We start from the raw sequence: 15,324 nt of genomic DNA on the forward strand, positions 1-15,324 counted from the left end.
TTTACTGAAACAATTGTTGTGCCTGCTATTACTGGGGAACAAAGGTTTTTGGAGGTAAATTTCTCAAAAGAAAAAATACATGAGCACGTATTCAAATTCAACTTCACCAAGAATTAAGCAAGATGTTAATAGGTGTTACATAAAAAGTCCTGTGGGCAAATGCGTTTGTGAAACACTTCACTAAGCAAAGTTAAGCAGGTTTCTTCATCACAGGACTTCTCAGGGCCTTTATTGCTCTAAGTACACTGAAATCATCCAAGTGGGGATGTGGTGTGATGATCCCAAACGTATCTGGCTACAGAACTCCCGTTTAATACAGTAGCTAGTGAGAGTCATGCTTCTGGGAAACATTTTTCTAAATCATAAGACAGGGCATCTACAGACATGCAAAGCATTATTTTACAAGACACACAAAATCTTCAAAATGAGTAAAGGAGTTCTTTTTCAATTTAAAATCATTTTTTAAAAGTGAGGCCACATCAAATAACCTTCTAACAAAGTTGCTTTCAACTTTCCTCTGAGACCGAGAATAACAAGTTCCCATCACCACTTTCATTCAATGCTGTATAGGTCAGTAAAAGAAGTCAACTGAAAATAAAAAGCCTAAGAACTGAGGGACAACTGTCATTATTCACAGATAACATGACTGGCTACAGAGACAATCCAAAGGAATCCACAGAGAAATTATTAAAAATAATTAATTGGCCCAGAGAGTGAGATAAAAGCTCAACATACAAAACCTACTGTATTTCTATACATGGAAACAAGTAGAAAACAAAATTTACAGCAGATACTATTCACATTAACATCAAAAGCATCGACTGCCATGAAAGGTGTGTGAGCCCTCTACACAGAGCCCTACATACATCACTGGGAGCAAGCAGAGAAGACGTAAGCAGAAGGATGAACCATTTCCAAGGATTAAAAGACTCAATATGGTAAAGGTATCAATTATTCCCCCAAATGACATATAGATTCCAGTTAGCAGTCTTCTGGCTTATCCAGATCCATCTTACCTTTCAAGTTTTCAAAATTTATCACGGCAGCTCAAGGAAATACTTCCTTAAAACTGCCAACACTCTGATGTTCAGTTCATTTTAAATCACCTGTTCACATGCTGCCCTCCACAGACACTGAGAACAGCACACTCCACCCAAAAGCCTTTGCTGAAGATGTAAAACCACCTCTTGGTCTGTTCTTCATCTTTAAAACTGCTCCATCCTGCTCTATTGTTTTCCAGATCAACCTCTAGCTAACTTTCATCTAAACACAAAATTCTATCACTACTGTTTAACTGTGAACATAGCACGGCTCTAAGACCCCATCAGTCACTGACGTGGCCCCAAAGTTCTGCAAAGTCACGTCCGTGTATTCTCATCGCTGTCGTGCATCAGTTGTCCTCACCCAGGCTGAACACCAGATCCCATGGAAGCTGTTAAAAAAAAAACCACACAGAGGCCTCGGCTCTCCCAGACCAGACATGAGAATGGAGAGAGTGGGCCACCAGCCTCCAGCACTTTTTACAGGCTCCCAGGTCGAGCTCACACGTTCCCGGGCTAATGCTTGTGTTATGGACAGCAAGACAGGCAGACCAGACAGACAGACACACTTCTTTTTAAAACCAACAACTTACTTCCTTCTGGGTTTGGTGCAGAAAGAATGATGCTGTGGTTTTTCTTTACTTCTTCGACATACTGAGCTATTTTCGCTATACTGTTTCTGATCTCCTCGACCTACGAGAGAGAGAAAAAGTCACCACCACTGTGGCAAATTCAGATTTGCTTTTCATCACCTAAAGAGGGAAGGATAAAAGAGAAATAAGTGAATAAGTACCAGATAAAGAAATAATAACCTTTCCCCACTCAACTTAAAAAAATAAAGGGAAATGGATATATGTATGTATATGGCTGAGGCCCTTTGCTGTCCACCTAAAACAAGCACAACATTGTTAATCATCTACACTCCAGTATATACATAGGCTAAAATATTTTAAAAAGTAAAATATATAAAATTAAAAATTTTTTAAATAAAGGGAAATAAGGCAGTATCAATCCCCAGGAAAACCTAGTTGGCTATAAGAAGTTTTACAATCGCAACCCAGTATTACCACAGACAGTGGCAACTATTATAGAAGCATCTACTATGAACACCAGTTCTCTGTGCAGTCAAGAAGGGAACTCACTCTGTAGGACAGGCAAGCAATAACATTCTCATGTGGGGAGGTATGGACAGCTGGTAAAACCAAGCCTTCTTAGTCATTATTTTTTGCCTCTGATTATCCAAATTATTCAACACTTGTTTCAAAATGTAATGTACTCATTAGAAAGATTTGTCCAGATGGATTCTTAACAAGGGTGGTAGCATGAATACTGTCCCCCCCCAAACGTCCAGGTCCTAACCCCTGTGACCTCTGATGGATACCTTAAATGGCAAAAGAAACTGCAGATGTGACCTAAACAAAGGATCCTGAGATGGGGAGACGGATGATCCTGGATTCTCCAGGTGGACTCCCAACATCGTCTCAAGTGTACTTGTAAGGGGGAACAGAGGAAGATGTGGCTACAGAAGAAGGCCACGCGACCCAGTGAAGCAAGATGCCTTGCTGCTGGCCTGGAAGAATAACGGAGGAGTGGGGGGAGGGAGGGGACAGGGATGCAACTCGGGAGCTGGAGAGGCAGGTATGGAGAAGCAGGTTCTGCAGGGAGCCTCCCAGGAGCGCGTGCGATCCTGCCGACACCACTGTTCATCCCAGTGGCACCAGGCTGGGCTTCTGGCCTCCAGAAATAAGGAGGATAAATCTGCACTGTTTCAATCTGCCATGAAATTTAAGTAGCCCCAGGAAACTAAGCACAATTTCTATACTTAAAATCTTAGGGAGACTTCCCTGGCAGTCCAGTGGTTAAGACTCCCCCTTCCAATGTAGGAAGTGTTTCGATCCCTGGTCAGGAAGCTAAGACCCCACATGCCTCATGGCCAAAAACCCGAAACATAAAACAGAAATGATACTGTAACAAATTCAATAAAGACTTTAAAAATGGTCATATAAAAAATATATATATATATATCTTTAAAATAAAAAAGATTAGGAAAATCCTAAAGCCCAGCAAAAGGAGGTTTGTTAGGTTACATTATGAAACTATAACAAAAGGCATAAAAAGATCCTCAGGATATATTACATATATTACCAAGTTAAAATCACTGGGGAAAAAATACCTACGAGTTGCAGAATAATGTACATATGTGTTAACAATGATGAAAGAAGCCAAAACAAACAGATTAATGGGCAGATATAAACATTTACAGGAAGAAAGGCTGGGATGTCTCAAAAAGAAACTTAAAAAAGGACCTCTCTCGAGGTGAGAGGTGAGAAGACAAGCAGATGAAGACAGGGGTGGGGCGAGGCCTCTCATAGGAGTGCATCTTCTCTCATCACCCTGATCTCTGAGCAACTGAGACGCACCTCTCCATGGAGAGGTGAGATGTCTGCTTTGGCTCATGTAGGCTGCAGCTCCTTCCGATCAAAGTACAACAGTGGAGACACCTTTAACATGTATGAATTCACTTACTACAGTCATCACAAACCTACGACATGCTGTGGTGGATGTCCACATCTTAATCCTCTGCACGTGACCTTACAAGGCAAAAGGCGCTTGGCAGGTGTGGTTAGTTAAGAGTCGAGATGGAGATTATCCTGGATTATCTGAATATCCAATGTAACCACAAGAGTCCTTATAAAACGGAAGCAACAGGATCAAATTTAGAAACAAGCAGAGATGTGCTATAGACGGAGGAAGGTGCCACAGGCCAAGAATGGAGGCGGCTTCAGAAGCTGGAACAGCAAGAATGCAGATATTCCCTGGAGCCTACAGGAGGCCACGGCCCTGCAAGCACCCTGACGTGTGCCCCAAACAGCTCTTTCTAGACTTCTGACCTCTGGAACTGTGAGATGATGAATGCATGCTCTATTAAAACTACTATATTTGTGGTAATTTGTCACTGCAGCAGCAGCAGGAAACTAAAAATACATGTTAACATAAATAACATATTTTTATGGAAAAAAGCAGTATTTTCCCCCAAAATTAGTGACAGTAAGAGCAGTGACTTACATTTCTCTACAAATCTAGTTTCTACCTTAACGGATGGCACCTTGATTCTGATGCCTGTTTCTGTGTTCAGTCTGTTGTGATGTGGCCTCTGAAAACTGCCCCCAGCCCCACGGTCATTCATGACAGAGGGAGAGGCAAGAGGTGAACATCTTCATATTCTTATGAAAATTGTTTCAGCCACATGAACTCCTTGGAAGGGTCTCAGGGACCCCAGGGACACTGGGTCCAAGCCCCGTAACACATTTTGAAAAGCGACATATTAGAGGACAGTCTGACACAAAATTCTGCTTTCATAGAGCAGAGAACAGCTATTTCATTAGTCCTGGGTGTTATTTCCATCTACACATGATTTCTACAGAACTTCACATACTTATAATTTAATTTTATTAATCAGGTAAAAAACACACAAAAAATTACAACAGAATCTTTTAAAATTTTTGCTACTTTATCACACAGGCACAAATGATTTTGTGGTTTTAGTGCACAGATTTACATTTCAGTTAGCCATTTTTAAAGCACCATTTCTGAAGTAAAGTCAATGAGACGCATCTGTCACAAAGTAGTAAAGATATTCCTTTGCCTCTTGGGAAGTCCTACAGTACACACACCACCATTATCTGTGCAGCAGAAGCACCAGTGAGGCCCAAAAAGAAAAGGAAACTGCTGGGCCACCAACTCGGTACCAGGAGGGAAGTGCCAACCTCACGGTGGTGCCAGGCCCGTTTACGTCTATGAATTACACCACACGGGCTCTCTCGGACAACCACAAACTATTTTCACAAAAAGGGGATCTCCTGGCCGCCTATTACTGCATTATTTTAGTTTTAACCAACACTGGTCATGCGCAAAATTCCCATCTTTTGCAATATTCTATGTGATACTTAAGATCTAAATGTCATTTTCTAAAGAAAGAGCTTGTATTAACAAACATCACTGGCTTCTCTAATTGTTCCAGAAGTCATTTCATAATGTCCCTGGCGGTCCAGTGGTTAAGACCTTAGGCTTCCACTGCAGTGGACACAGGTTCAGTCCCCTGGTTGGGGAACTAAGATCCTACATGCAGCATGGCACAGTCAAAAAAAAAAAAAAAGGTCATTTCACAGAAGTTAACTGCAAAATAAGTCAACTGTGTAACAAATGAAACTGAAACTTAAGTTAGAATCAATGGCTCTCAAACCTCCCTCACACCACTCACCCGTTTTTGTATGCATCTCTAACACCTGCAGCCAAAATGTGCTAAGTTACTACAGCTTAATGACAGAGTGATTTATATAATTCTTCTATAAAATACAACAACATTTACTACTAGAAGATTCTTAAAATAAAAAAGATTCTGGAGAACTGATATGGAAGAATTAAGCATCTAGGTAAAAGGGGTAAAATCAGAGAAATAATGATTTCACAAAGTGGGCAGGTAAACTGCTGCCACTGCTGCTGCTAAGTCACTTCAGTCATGTCCGACTCTGTGCGACCCCATAGACGGCAGCCCACCAGGCTCCACAGTCCCTGGGATTTTCCAGGCAAGAGTACTGGAGTGGGCTGCCATTGCCTTCTCTGGGCAGGTAAACTAACCAGGATGAAAAGCATCTTGTTTACAAAGTGAAATCCAGAAATCCAGTAACTTAACTCCTTTGTACCTTAAAGTAAGCTCCTATAGATAACGATTTAATTTCATGTTTTTTCAATTAGGAAAGACTAGGAACTAACATAAATATACCTAAAACCCAATGAACTACGTATTCAATAAATTCTGCCTGGAAAGCTGGTAACTTGTAATACATTTTTAATTAACATATTACATATTTTCAAATTCATGTATTGATAGACCAGTTTAGACTGCCAACAGATTTAAGAGTCAACTGAAACTCTTAGACTAGATTCAGCATAATCAAAACAAGCCCTGCAAATGAAGTATCCATTGTGAAAAAATTATACTGACCATGTTTCTTTTCTTAATGTCAAAATATCTGTTCTCAGACTCAATTTCAAAAATTTGAAATTATACAAAATTTGATAAACTATGACCTAGGGGTAAGAATTTAAACATGTTGTCATGTTTAAATTCTAGAAACAACCCTGGGGAGTTGAGAGGGAGAGGGAAAGGCCTTAGGGGGACGTCTGAGAGACAGACAGGTTCAAGGGAAGACCCAAGGGCACGGGTCCAGAGGCAACGCCCCTGCACAGACAGTCCAGAGAAAGGCCAGGCTGACCAAGGCAGAGCAGAGTTGCCACAATCATATCTTTGCTCAAGGATAAGATCTCTCAGGAGTGACTGAAGTCCCAAATGACCTAGAGACTCATGCTTTGATATACAGAAAACTTCTCAGGAGAAGAATTTAAAATACAATCAAAGATTTTAGAAGATACACAATATGAGTGAGCCCTTTGATACACGGGACTCACCGCCATTCTACAGGAGAAGAGTGAGAGAAGCCTCTCTGTGTGTACTGTGCACGCCTGACTGCCAGCTGAGGGACCTCACCACCAGCAGGCCTTCCACTCCCAGGACTCAGCCTCCCTTTGTCTGGAGGACCCTGCTGGCCATGGGTGCGGCACGACCTCCCCAAGGGACCCTGTGCTTGGAGGAGGTACCTTCTCCCAGCATGAGCTTGTGAGCAGCAGGTCCACCTTGCTGACCAACCCCCGCCCGTGGGCTTCAGTCTCCTCAGAGGCCCTCGGCACCCACAGTCACCATTCTCACCCACCCTCCCCCCACCAAGTCAGTCACCAGGAAGAAGGGCTCAACAGTAACAAATGTGCTAATCGCACTAAAAATTCTACGGCACTTTTTGTCATTCAAACGTCAACTTTTTAAAATACTTAGTTTTGGTATTATTTCAAATACAACAAATGCACAGTTACATTAATTTAATTATGTTTAAAGAAGAATGACAGACTGGGTTTCACTAAATGACTCTTACCTGATGGAAGAAATCATCCATAAAATGGTCCTTTTCAACAACAACAGTTGTGTCCCCATCATCATTTTTCCTACACTGAAATGGAAAAATATGAAATGTAAAATTCTGGTTTTAAAAGTTTTCACAGAGGCACCAATGGTGACTTGAAAGACAAGAGCAGCTGGTAACTACAGCTCACTAACAGCACCAAAGTGCCACCCACCAAGGCCATGACATCCACCAGGCCACAGTCAGGGCAGGCACACACGTCAATCAGCCTGGAGAAGCAACCACGTCAGGGGGAAGCAATGGCTGGATCTCAGAGAACTGAGCGCCAGAGGATCGATCATTCATTCTCAATGAGCACGTCCATGTGACACAGGCCAGGTTTATCTTCCACAAGTGAATCTGCTTACATTGCACACTGTCTATAAGATTAGAAATATTGACACCACTAGTCAACTTTTCTAGTTGTTGTTCAGTCACTCAGTCCTGTCTGACCCTTTGCGACCCCATGGATTGCAGCACCCCAGACTTCTCTGTCCCTACCATCTCCCAGAGTTTGCCCAAGTTCTTCTCCACAGAATCGGTGATGTCTTCCAGCCATCTCATCCTCTGTAACCCTCTTTTCCAGACTTTTGTGCCCAACTTTTCTAGATTAGGTAATAATTTTCAAAGAACTTTCACATATGTTAGCTGGTATTTATCATTTTTCCCTAAGTAATTCCCATTTATGGCCACACTCGTATAATCAATAAACATTTTACTAAAGAAAGACTCAGTGAAGAAGACCTGAGTGAACTGTGGAACTGGAGGAGACTCTTAAGAGTCCCTTGGACAGCAAGGAGATCAAACCAGTCAATCCTAAAGGAAATCAACCCTGAATATTCACTAGAAGGACTGATGCTGAAGCTGAAGTTCCAATACTTTGGCCACCTGATATGAAGAGCCAACCCATTGGAAAAGACCCTGACGCTGGGAAAGATTGAGGGCAGGAGAAGGGGACAACAGAGGATGAGATGGTTGGATGGCATCAGTGACTCAATGGACACGAATTTGAGCAAACTCTGGGAGATGGTGAAGGACAGAGAAATCTGGGATGCTGCAGCCCAAGGGATGACAGAGTTGCACACAACTTAGCGACTGAACAACAACAAAGGAACACTGAGGAAGAAAGCAACCCACTACTGGGAAAGGCCAGGATGACACCGCACTTGACAAATCAAGGGCCATCAGTTTAAAATAACACTGACGAGACGTTCTAGGCCAGGGGTTCTCACACTTGAGGGACATCAGGACCGCCTGGAGGGCTGGGTCTCTGGCTGAGTGGGGCCAAAGTGAGGCATTCCATGACTCGAGGCTACCCTAGAACATCCAGAACCTCATCACATGGTAACCCTAACCCACCCCTCAAGGGAGGCTAAAGAATGAAACAGTGAAAAGTCTTGGCAATAAGTCCCCTACACATGAACCTTCAAGCTGCAAGCTTTCAAAGACATCAATGTGCATTCCCATGCCCAGTCACGTAAGTTCGCATGTCTGGTGTACACTGTCACATGTGTACATCCTCTACAAGTGGCTGTGCTTTTGTACACTTTACTGTATAGCAGTGCAGTTTTATTTCAAGCCCAGGATGTCTGGAAGCAAGTGCAAAAGCAGCAACGATGTAGCTGGTCACTGGTATGACGAGAAAAAAAGAACTACTACCCAGACATCACTGGACTGTTTTTTCGAGAGAATTGAAGCCAGCAAGAAACCAGAACCTGTGTCATCAACGTCAGGCATGAGTGAAATTGCAGCGTGCCCTCCATCTCCTGTTGTTGACGATCCTTCAGCTCTACCATCTCTCACCTCCACCCCCTGCTCCAGTCAGAACTCTTCTTGCCTGTTCACTCGATGCCAGCCCTGTTCGCCAGCTGTTGTACTATACTACTATATTTCTCAAGGTACTGTAAGATTTTAAATGCATAATTTTCTGTTTGTTTTTTATGTATTATTTGTGTGAAGGGCTTCCCTTGTGGCTCAGTTGGTAAAGAATCTGCCTGCAATGCGGGAGACCTGGGTTCGATCCCTGGGTTGGGAAGATCCTCTGGGAAAGGGAAAGGCTACCCACTCCAGTATTCTGGCCTGGAGAATTCCATGGGCTGTATAGGCCACTGTCTCGCAGAGTCAGACACGACTGACTTTCAACCAACTCATTTGTGTGAAAAGTACTATAAACCTATTACACTACAGTATGGGCTTCCCTTGTGGCTCAGCTGGTAAAGAATCTACCTGCAATGTGGGAGACCTGGGTTTGATCCCTGGGTTGGGAAGATCCCCTGGAGAAGGGAATGGCTACCCACTCCAGTATTCTGGCCTGGAGAATTCTATGGACTGTATAGCCCATGGGGTCACCAAGAGTCGGACCCGACTGAGCGGCTTTCACTTTACTTCACTTCATTTCACGCTATAGTAGTATATAGCCGATTGTGTTAGTTGGGTACCTAAGCTAACTTTGTTGGACTTACAAATAAACCGGATTTGTGAACATGCTCTCAGAATGGAACTCGTTTGTATGTAGGGGACTTACTATATTGGGGAGAAAGCAACCTCTGTCTACAGCTACAGGGGAGAGGAGACAACGTCAGACCCCGGGACCTGGCATCGGAGTCACACAATATTTATCAAGGACATGTGACACAGCATCTACCAGTGAGAGCTGTGGATTCGAGAGGAGAAAGGAGAGACAACTGGCAGCATACAGAGGACGGAACTGTTTGAAACCATCTCCCTGAGGGCACACTGGGCGGTCAGTTCAGCTCTAACTCTGCAAAAGCTGAGGCAGCCACAGATTTCAGGAATTCTGTACCCTCAGGAAAATCAGAGTCTTTAAGCACTATAAGTCTTAAGTGTAGCTCTACTGATTTGCAACCAGGAATAACGTGGAAAGAAAATTGCACTAAATTTAGTTAAGAAAAATCTGCCAAATGTAATAAATGTGGTAAGAAAACACAATGCAGCCTCCCTCTGCATCTTCCAGGGCCCATGCTGAGCAAATCGATCCAGCCTAAACTTCAGCAAGAATCTCTCACCACCCCAGGGAAGGCTTCTGCACCTCCCTTGCCCTGGGGCCACTTCTGGGCATAGATAAGACAAAAGGGAGAAGAAATGTGCTTCTCCAAGATAGAGAGGCATGAGCTCCCTCAGACAAGGGGTTTTTATGAGAGTCGTAAAGAGTATTTTATCACCAGGTGACACACACACTGGACAGGCGTGGGGTGGTCTCGAGGGAAAAGCAGACCCACCTCCACAGGACTCTGGGAGAAGCTCACTGAGCTGCAGTCAGCGGGTGCCTCTCAGGGCTGTGGGCTGAGCTCTCTCCGCCACACCATTGCTTCTGTTTACACTGACTCCCCAGGGCATCTGCCTGGAGTGGTTTCCCCAGCAGGGCCCTTACTCTGAGCCACCACCCTGCTCTCATGTGACTCCAGTCGTGGAGGCAGATGCCCGCAATTAGGCGGCACTGCTACTAAGAATGTTTCATTTGTGCTCTGCTAACAGGGCAGGTATTATGGGTTGAACTGTCCCCCTAAAAATAAATGTGGCAAACCCTCAGGACCCGTACTTGGAGAAAGGGTCTGGGAAGACGTCATTAGTTAACATGAGGTCATGCTGGAGCAGGATGGGTCCTTAACCCCATATGACTCTGTCCTTACAAGAGACAGAGACACAGGGGAGGCGGCCACGTCGCGAGCAAGGCAGAGAGGGTAGTGAAGGGTCTATGAGCCAAGGAGTGCCAAGGACTGCCGCCACCCCCGGAAGACATGAGCAGCAAGGCAGGACTTCCCCCAGGTTCGGGGGAGCATGGCTCTGTGACGTCTTGACTTCAGGCTTCTGGCCTCTGGGGCCAGATGTGACGACAGCACGTCTGTGACCCCATCTGTGGTCTTGTGTCATGAGAGCCCAAGGACACACACACATCAAGGACTGAAGCATGCAGACCGGATCCTTTCTTTAAGCAACCGTGCTAACTAACCAAGACACTGATCTGGACCCAAGCAGACAGTCTCGTCTAGAGGGAAGAACACTGTCTTGGGAGTCGCAGGTCTGGCTTCTAACCTGTTTACCAGCTGGGCACCACCAACTTCTCCTAGCCTGTCTTCTGGTCTATAAAGTGAAGATGACATCCGTTTCCTCCTCCAAAGGTTCGGGCTGCAGGAAAATTGCCCACTCGGGGCTTCTAAGGCATGTGATTTTCATAGGGTGTGCACACACCAATAAAGCCTTTTAAAATCATTTCAGGTCCATGCTCTTAATTCCCAGCAAAAGAGCACTTAAAGGCAGATCAGCAATCAGCTAACAGCAACAAAAGTGATGTTCAGGCAAACCCGCCAGCGGCGTAGAGCTCTTCTCCAGGCTCCCGCATCATCTGAAGTGAAAGAGGGCTGCTAACGAACATCATGTGCCAGGGCACCGGGGCGGCAGGAGGACTTGCTGTTGTGTTGGTCCTCCAGCAGCACTTGAGGCCTGCGAGCACCCCCGTTTCACACACAGAACACCCAGCCTCGAGCCTCTCTGGGAACCAGGAGGGTTCAACCTCACAAACCCATGACTGCGCTGACTCAGCAATGGCAGGAGCACCGGGAAACTTAAAATGCCTTCCACACCCGCTCCCCCAGCTCTGAGAAAAGCAGCTAAGGCAGGAGGGGTGAGGGGCTGCCCTGGACACTCAGAGCTGAGACCACCTTATCCAGGCGACTCCAGAAACCCTCGCTCTTGACCACACATCACGGACCTCCTCCTGGAGGAAGTGAATTCACGTGGGTCCTCCAGACACAGCCTGGCTCCCAGGCTCCCTTCTGAGCTCCCTGGGCAGTTCCCTGGCCTTCACAATCACAGCCTCTTTGAATGACCCTGCATGTCACTGTCCCCCTATGGCTGACTTCTCTTCGCAGATGCGGGCGGGGGATGTTCCGGGGGCCAGGAACACTGGAGTGAACTAAATTAAGTCCCCGTGAATTCACCAAATAAGAATGGGGGAAGGACCGAGAATGAACGTGAACACGGCCGAGCAGGGCTGGGATTCCCCGTGGCCCACAGGATGAGCGATGACAACACACCTGCCCCCACCGTGGCTCTCCGGAGGTGGAGGCACCCATCCCACCCCTCTGACAGCTACTGGAGGTTCTCAGAGGCCTCAGCGTTTTGTCTGTCTAACTTTTTGTGGAAAATGACAAAACATGTACAGAAGTAGAAGGAATAATATAGAGAGCCCTCGATGGATCCACTGCATGGGTTCCACAATGGTCAATCCACAGCCTGTCTCGCTTCACCTGCACGCTCCCCGCCCCCCAGCACTACACCATCTCATGGCAAAGCCCACACACAGGATGCCTGTCATGTGTGACACAGCCAAGAACCTAAGCTCCCTACTCCACCTGCTCCAGGACAGAAACTTAGTTATTTCTGGCTCAGGGGAGACGGTGTCCAACATGACACTCTCCCTGAGGGAAGTCAGTAATTTTACCATTAACATTATACATGGACCACTCTCCTTGCAGGAGGCAGTGAATAAACCACCAACCACCAAAAAAGTCAACTCTTCCTGGATCCTGAGACCCACGTGTCACCACACGTGATCTCTATTCACAGTCATTCGCTTGCTGGTAAATCGTTCATTTCTCTCTCTGCAGACCAAGAGGGAGCCAATGACTGGAATGTTTCCTCTACTGTCTTTTTTCCTTCTTTTTTTTTTTGCTACTGGTTTTACTATTGTTTCAGTGCCTTAGAGAAAAATCATCAAAACAATGATACTGTGTACGATTTTAACACAATTTTTGCAGATTAGAAAGATTATTAAATTTATTTCTATTCGTTAGGGCATGGTATTCTTATGTTATAAACGGATAAAACATGTAAAATCAGTTGTGAAGACATTTTTTCCTGTTTAACTTTTTATGTTATATTGGAGTAAAGCCTATTTCCTACTTATATTTCTTACTTCTATCTAGAATTCTCAAAACTATTAGACATGAGAAAATAGACCCAGTAATACTATCTTAGCTTTTCCATTCATTAAAAAAAAGAAACAAAAAATGACTACCTAACAATGTTATTTAAGCTACACAATCACCCACCACGTCCATGAAGCTCATGTTCCATCTTTCCAGCTGAGACGGTGTAACCCCTGTACAACAGCTGTTGTTTACAACAGTGTACTTATTGTAAATAACAAAATGATTCATGGCATTCACTAAGAGCAGTGGGAATAGCCTCCAACTTGATTTCCAAAGTGTCAAAGTGTGAGATAAGCACCCAAATATCAACATTCGATTTCTGTTAAATTTTAAAAGAATTCTCCTTAAAAGCAGCATTATATTAAAATACAATTCTCTCTGTGAAAAATGTTGTGAGGAAGAGACAGTAAGGAGCTTCCCTCTTTAGCAATTATTTAACAAAGACGAATTATCTGTCACTGGAATGCTCTCTGTTGAGATAATTCAGAAGTTGAATTATCACAAACTAAAAGAATCCAAAGTTGGATAAGATACTGAATTTTTCTCCATGTTATTCTCCATATACACATACACTAGGGCCTTCCATGCAAATGCTAACTGTGGGGAAACAATTCTCTTGAAATATGCCCAATGGTGGCAATAGCTTTATTGATAGGATACGGTAATTTCTTTTTCAAAATTACATTACTTCAGTTAAAAAAAAAAAAAGAATACTTGTAATTAAAAATAGGTAAAAGCTGACTGCTGGACACTTGGTAATCATGTTGCCAGATGTAAGTAACATTTCTTTCCCATATTTTTATATAATCAGTTATAGTTTTATGCCCTAGGTAGAATATTACTGTTTCATGTTTTGTATTTTCACTTCATATTTATCTCCATTGTTAATATTATAAATACTACAGGTCCTTACACTTTACATAAATAACATTGTACTGCATAAATGCTTCTGGTTTTTTCCTCTCAAAGATATGCTTAAAGATTTTTTCTCATCTCTCATTTTCACTCACCACTGACTATCAAACTCATCATCCTTCTGTCCTTCACAGCAGAGCCTTGGCTGGCCACCCCCTGCCCAGCCTGTACCCAGCTGGCTCCTTCTTCTCATTACATCTCAGCTCAGAGACCTCCCCGATCAAGACCCCTGACCACCCAGCTCAAGCAGCCAACCCATACCCACTCACCATTTTATATCCTCCCCAGCAGTGACTGCTCACTGACTTAACTGTTCCTTGTCCCCTCCCCCCAGGACACATTTCAGGGGAGCAAGGACTTCAAGGGTCTTGTTGCAAGTTATGCCTGAAACAGTGCCTAGCACGTAGCAGTCACTCAGTTGAGATCAGCTAAAGGAATGAATGAAGGGCAGAGAAATGAGATGGAGATGGGGATAGAGGAGAGAAAGCACATATAGAACGACGGGGAAACCAGGAAACAAAGACACAGACACACACAGCACGAAGCGGCACAATGGACAGGACTGGAGGACAGAGGCAGTCTTGGTTGCTCGCTAGCCCCTGGTTCCATCCCCTCGTGAGGTCTGACAGCACATTCCGCTGTTGAGTCTGAAGCCCCATTCTACCCTTGCATCAATCTCCCTTTTCTGTTTTAGCGAAGGGGTTTCTGTCCCTTGCAACCCAAAGAGCCTGAAGACAACAGAGTCCATTGTCATCTACATTTTCCTAACTAACCATGGGCGTTAGTCAGAAGCAAACGCATGACTCAAACCACACCTAGCAGGTGCTCCATGCAGAGTCCTAAGGTCTCAGAGCAAACCTGACAGCACACATCTGCCCTGGAAAGTGTGCAGAGTCTGCGGGAGGGCGCAGAAAACAGGACTACGTGTGTGTTCAGATGGGCAATCTCTGGGGACACAAGAGGGAAGACTTCCTGGTAGCGATGCTTGCACTGAGGCCAAAAGAAAACGTGGGGGCAGAAAAGGGGAGGGGGTGAGAGACATACAAAGTGAGTAGCTCACGAGGACCCAGAGAGGAGGGCACGTGGGAACAGCAGACTGGACCAGGGGACCTGCCAGAGTGAGCTGCTGGTTCTCTCTTGGGTTCTCCATCCCTTATATTCAGAATGAACAGACTTGAAATTAAAAACAAGAAGTAATTAACCTGTGGAAATGTAGAGACTTTGCTTTTTTATTTTGTATACAAATAGTATTTATTGTGGTTCCCAGAGAAATAACAAGGGCTTCCCAGGAGGCGCAGTGGTCAAGAATCGCCTGCCAATGCAGGAGATGCAAGAGACATAGGTTCGATCCCTGGGGTTGGGAAGAAATACAACCCATCTTGCCTACACACAGAGAAACTATAG

General features: G+C 44.5%; 1 protein-coding gene across 12 annotated transcripts in view; it reads right to left on the reverse strand.

The window, feature by feature from the left end:
- The window catches only part of STX2 (syntaxin 2), a 330,178-nt gene that overhangs the window by 288,524 nt on the left and 26,330 nt on the right, over positions 1-15,324 (reverse strand). For all 12 annotated transcript variants that reach the window (XM_081543064.1, XM_081543065.1, XM_081543066.1 and 9 more), the window contains 2 exons: positions 7,028-7,102; positions 1,634-1,733 (listed from right to left, as the gene is read on the reverse strand). In XM_081543064.1, the coding sequence (XP_081399190.1) occupies positions 1,634-1,733; positions 7,028-7,102 (175 nt within the window). The remainder of the gene's footprint in view (positions 1-1,633; positions 1,734-7,027; positions 7,103-15,324) is intronic.

Source organism: Giraffa tippelskirchi, chromosome 11 (genome assembly GCF_054371585.1).
Source record: "Giraffa tippelskirchi isolate mGirTip1 chromosome 11, T2T-mGirTip1v1.2.pri, whole genome shotgun sequence".
Lineage (NCBI taxonomy): Eukaryota > Metazoa > Chordata > Mammalia > Artiodactyla > Giraffidae > Giraffa > Giraffa tippelskirchi.